Source organism: Mytilus californianus, unplaced genomic scaffold (assembly GCF_021869535.1).
Source record: "Mytilus californianus isolate M0D057914Y unplaced genomic scaffold, xbMytCali1.0.p SCAF_11, whole genome shotgun sequence".
Classification (NCBI taxonomy): Eukaryota; Metazoa; Mollusca; class Bivalvia; order Mytilida; family Mytilidae; genus Mytilus; species Mytilus californianus.
This window is the reverse complement of record NW_026262593.1, coordinates 58,175,378-58,181,377: the sequence shown is the minus strand read 5'-3', so window position 1 is coordinate 58,181,377 and position 6,000 is coordinate 58,175,378. Positions and strand designations below refer to the sequence as shown.

Below are 6,000 nucleotides of genomic sequence, written 5' to 3'. Positions count from 1 at the left end.
GAGCCCTTTTGTTATAAGAAAATATCTAGTGCCTACATGTCTTCATGTCATGTTTCAATTTTTGGTTTTAAACTAAGATTTATTGTCAAATTAATTTCTAATTCGTATGAACTCGTGCTGAGGAAGGGTGAACCGCTTCTGCGTCACACCTTTCCCCGTCGTATTGCTTGTGACATAAATGATAAGCCCCATTCGATTATAAGTCGAGTTCGGTAAGTAGCCGCAGAAGTTGACAACAGAAGAACGAGGTATTATAGACGGATTCATGACTACGTCGATAACTTCGTTAAAATGCCTGTCACGGTCATTTCAGAACGTCCGTAACGATGTAACGATTATGTAGAGATATATTCAATTTAACCATTAAGAAACGTGGGAGTAAGAAGTTTGCTAGTAAGCCCCAACCCTATAACAGGTAATTCGTAAAATAAGAAATACATGCTTTGGAAGAAAGAAAATATTCAATAGGGTATTATTTTAATGAGTATATAAGTGTTTTATTTCATGTATTAAGTTTGGCATGAAAACTCGTTTTTTATCTAAAATATTAAAATATAAAATGTGGATTATACGTCAATGAGACAGAATATCGCGGATATAGAAAACAAAAAGGCACATAGAATCTATCAACAGGAATTCTTTATCAGACGACATATGTTCATACACTATAATGGAAAAGTAGCGATATGTTGCCAAAACTCCATATGTTCTTGACGAACTACATAGACAAGGAACATGCTGAATATATCAAGATGTAAATCGACCCAAGTTTGCAGTACTGGTTTGACTGACAATAACAACACAAGTATAAGCAAATAACAAGCGGACAATACAATATATATGATTGATCTACGTGTTCTTTACAATTTAAAAATATCCCAGTTTTACCCCCAACTATAGTATTATCTTTATTATCTCCCCTGAATTCTTGTTAAGATATGTTGTCATGGGATGATTATATTTCCGTGTGTTGATATATTCAGTTTATAATTGTTTTTTTTTGTTGATATTTTGAATACCATTGTAAGTACGCTTATTTAATTAAAATTTGCTTTTTATTTGCAAGTAACAGGACACAAAGAGGCAAATAAAATCATGAATAATAGAAATATCGGATAAGGAAAAGAAAGACAACACTGTGAACAAAAGAAAACAAAAGACAAACAGAAGGCTACAAAACATTACAAAACAAAATAAACACGGATTGAGCAACACGAAAAAAACATCGGTGAAAGCATACACTTTAACATGTTTAATAAGGTTCTGTTCTAGAGTTTAAATAAGCACAAATTTAAAAATAGATTGATTATACATTACCAAATAGAAATCGAAAGTAGAAGGTGTATAAATTAAAAAGAATGGGAACTTAAATCATTATATCAGAAATTGCACTATATTCATTGCATGTAAATTAACTTCCATGGTTATAGGTATGTAGTGATAACAGTAACATTTCTATTAGGGCTATCTTTATTCTACATATATAAACATTTGAGCATACAAATCAGAAGACAATTCATCGAACAATCGACACGTTTTAAGGTAGAATTCATCTGATTATGTTGACTTTTCGTCTCACCTTGACGAAGGAATTGGACGGAAACTCTCGGTTTATTTGGTAATACTTCTTTCACTAGATTATATAACTGCATTTATTTCATATATGAAGTTGGGAGTAGAAAAAAAATCAGTTTTATACTTTGTTCATTTCAAATTATCGTATCAACTCACCCATCCGAAACCACATGGGCCTTTGTTTTCACTTGGTATCCATCGATGGTGTTCCACATCTGTCGGCAGTGCGATACCTTTCCACATTAAGATCATCTAGAAGAGCACTAGACAGAATGAAACCAACCTTGGCAAAGATGTTCCTAACAAGTTGTTTAGCAAAGATCTTCGGCAAAATCACTGACGTTATTGATACCAAACTTGCCAAAGACGTCCCTGTAAAGAACGCAAACAAATGTAGTCAATACAGTCCCGATCGGCAATTTCAAATTGCCTACATCGAAGGTGAAGGTATTCAACATTATATCGTTTATTATTTAGAAACCCCATTTATCTTTACTGATAATAAGTTCAATGATAATTCAAAATAGCACCATTCTTAGTTCATGACATTGATACTCGAACAATAATTTTATCGGCTGATTGATAAAAAGAATTATACAAGAAAGTTTATAGTATCATTCTGTGTACATTATTTAATCTTTCTTCAATAATTGTAAATTATTTGAATATATTTTCTAGTCTGGAAATGGTATACATGTATCTAGATCTGGCTAATAACAGCAACAATACTGCAATTGACAGCTCTTGTTGTAATGGATTCAAATCACCAGTTCTGTAGCATTTGTAGCAAAGGTCACATTTCAAAACCGAGTATAGAATGGTGTTGTGAATGTAATCAAGCCTTCTGTACAGAATGCAAGAAATGTCATAGCCTAATGACTACAACTGAGAATCATATGACCATACCTATTGCTTGCTTCGATGAACTCAGGACATCGATTTTATCTATTAGTAACATATGTGAGGACCATAGAGAGACGTACCACCTTTATTGTAAAACTCATGACAAACTTCTTTGTCTCACTTGCATTGAAAATCATTCCGAATGTAAAGATATCAAATCAATAAATAAGATCGCGAAAAACATAAAGACTTCCGAATCTTTCAATGAAGTACGCGTGTCTTTAGAAGATACGGACACAAACATTGATAAAATGATATTCGAAATTCAATCAAATCAGAACAGCGCAAAAGACTGCCATGGTATTATTATACAACGAATTTGCGAGATTCGAGAAAGGTCAACAAGCACCTGGATACTCTTGAGACACGACTAAAAAAGGAACTTTCTAAACTTGAAAATAAAGCTGAAAATGATATGCAGCTGACAATTAAAAATCTAGAAGAGAAGAAGTTACAGAATGCCAGAAAACAGAAACAGATGGAAGACATTAAAAAGTACGCATCTGATCTACAAACGTTTCTAGGATTGAGACATTTATCCTCTGAAGTACTCGAAGATGTAGCTTCTCTTCAGTTGTTACTAGAAAATGAAAGTTTGGATAAAGTTGAAATTGCATTTGAGCTGGATAAGAATATTACTAGTATTTGTAATAGTATCAACACATTTGGATCGGTTCAACTGCGGAAAATTCCGTGTAGTATCCGTCTTGAAAATCAAAAAGGTAAACAGGCTCAAACCATAGAAAAAAGAAGTTCTATTGAAAACATTGTTGTCAAATTCATTGATACTTTACAAGTCAATACAAGAGGAGACACAATCTCTGGATGCGATTTCTTACCAGACGGAAAAATGGTTTTTAGTATATACTCACTCAACATTAGGGATAAGGATATTATAGTGGTATTTACTCCAAATGGCACACATTTGGACAACGTATCACTGGATCAGAATTATGCGTTTGATGTAGTAAGTTTGGATGATAAAACTGTTGCCGTTACATCTCCAACACCGGGTGGATTGTGTTTTATGTCTGTAGATATATATAGAAAGAGGCTGACAAAAACTAAAACGAATTTTTCATGTTATAGTATTACATTTAGTGATGGAAAACTTCTAACTAATGCTTGTGGCAGGGGCATAATATCAATCGATGCTACAAATGGAAATATTTTGTCCACAATCAAACGAGATTTACCTACTGCAGCATCACTTGCATTATTTAAATCAAAACTTTATTTCTGTGACCCAGAAAAAAATACTATATCCTGCTCTGATATGGAAGGTAATTCAATCTGGACTTTTAAAGATGATAGAGTCATAAAAAATCCAAGTGGCATAGCAGTCGATGGCATGGGAAATGTGTATGTTACAAACCAAGACCTCAATAATGTCATAATTGTGTCGTCAGATGGATTTCAAAGCAAACAACTCCTATCTCAATCAGACGGGCTGAAAAATCCAAAGGCAATACAATACGACAGAAAGCGAAATCTTCTTCTGGTGGCAAACAAAAAAAAGGAAGCTTTCTTATTTGACATTTCACACTAAAAGATGGCCAGCTTGGTATTGAAATACATATTACGATTCAAACATCTTACAATAAAAAAAACATTATTCTGAACGAATTATTGATTTGATTAAAGTAAACAAAAAAAAAACATATCTATCTTTATATGATGTTTATTCATATAAGGGTTTTCTAGAAGAAGATAATTTGTCTACATTTCCTAACAACCACCATATCAATCGTAGTACTTGTTGTCAACACTATTGCAACGGTTGAGATAGGTATTACGGAGCAATCAAAACAATATGTTAAAGAAAGACAAACAAAACCTTAACCGAAAAAAAAAGACTAAACACCAGTTCAAAAAAGATACTACAGACATCATAATACTAAAAACTGAACAAACACAAACCTGGCCGAAATCCGGGAATGAACACCGGAGAAGGGTCGGTATAGTATACCCCATTGAGGCACATATCGTGCTGCCCTTGACTAGTAGCAATCTGGAAAGTTGCATTTTGTGATAACATACACAAGGGGACAGGAGAGTTCTGACTTCAATTGCCAGCGCAAATCCATGGTGATCTGTAATCCTGATATTTAATGAAATATCTCCTTTATTATTTACCAAATAATGATACGCTTTTTGAAGCCTTTGAAAGGAGGACTTCAACTTCACGGATAGAAAGCGTTGAATCAATAACTTCTTTGAATCATTATTATCAAACAAATGCGGAGATCGAACCAACTACTTGTCACATACATTCATGGAAATCCGGTTTTTTTTTGTTTAAAAAAAAAGGCTGTTTATAAGAGGGCTTCAATTAAATGATAGCAAAGAAAAAAAAATGGTTTAATATTTGTTGTCAGTACCTTGTTTTTGATTTCTCTTTCCACGTTTGGACATTAAACTTTCTTGTATTGTTAAAGTCTATATGGTATGTCCTTAGTAATCATCTGCGGTAAGGACATTAGTCGAATAACAAATAAACCTCATTGTCTAAATGACAATTCCCCTTCTTCCGTTAAATACTACTCTAGCATAGCGTAACATCTGAAGTACATGTACGTGAGCCATTTGGTTATCAATATTCCATAAGGATACCAGGTCAAACAAAGATATCATAATGGACAAAAGAGACAGATTAAAATTTAAATTGACTACCAAGGTGACATGTCTGGAAAAAGCAAAAATCAGGAAAATTATAGAAAAGAAAAAGGAGGAGATAGAAACAAAATTAAATGGATTACTTATATCTTTTTAAAATCCGTTCTGCAGGAAAGTCTTAAAGTCATATGAAACCTCAAATTAAAAAAAAAGTGAAATATGTTTTATATACTTGAATAGCTAAGTTTTACTATAAAACAAGAGAACGTGAACTTTCTTTTAAAAATCTTTTAAATTATCATAATATTCATTAATGTACCGATATTGAATTATTCTCCTCCCAGACACTAATTCGTCGATATTTTCCCGTATGTAGTGACCTTATCTACGAGACCTCTCGTTATAACTTCGGCCACCGCAGAGCGCAAATGCGAGGAGAAACCCGTGATTAAAGAATGTAAACACACGTGCTCTGGAGGGTAAATAGTAATAACAGATTCTTACAGAACAAATTTAATACAACAAATCATTGAACAACTGTTAAGGAACAGTTTAACTAGCAAATGGGAACGCATGGTTAATATAAAAAAATGTCATGTCTCTTTCAATTCACTTATTTGTTACGTTTTCTACGTGCTCTGTGTTTATTGTTGATTAATATCACGATACGGTAAACTACGGCAACTAACTCGAAAGTTAATCAACAATCACTGATTGAAATATTATTTGCCGATAATACGTTATAGATTCGTAATAAATATTAAAAAAAAAACGTGCATACAAGACTTAGTTTAGTATATATGCATGCATTGGTTCAATAATTTCGATAACATTAAAATTTCAAGAAACTCGATTCATATGACTTTAACTTTAATTAAAAAGCTGATTAAACATGTTTGAATCTCA

The 6,000-nt window shown here is 32.8% G+C and overlaps 1 protein-coding gene across 2 annotated transcripts; it reads left to right on the top strand.

The window, feature by feature from the left end:
- The first annotated feature begins 930 nt into the window (after positions 1–930).
- Positions 931–4,104, top strand: LOC127720410 (uncharacterized). Of its 2 annotated transcripts, none has more exons than XM_052226984.1 (2): positions 931–1,023; positions 2,254–4,104. In XM_052226984.1, the coding sequence occupies exon 2, from the start codon at positions 2,894–2,896 to the stop codon at positions 4,025–4,027; it is 1,134 nt and encodes a 377-aa protein (XP_052082944.1). In that variant the 5' UTR covers positions 931–1,023; positions 2,254–2,893; the 3' UTR covers positions 4,028–4,104. The 2 variants fall into 2 exon arrangements, with proteins under 2 accessions (XP_052082944.1, XP_052082946.1); XM_052226986.1 differs by having other exon boundaries at positions 937–2,016.
- The last annotated feature ends 1,896 nt before the right edge of the window (positions 4,105–6,000 follow it).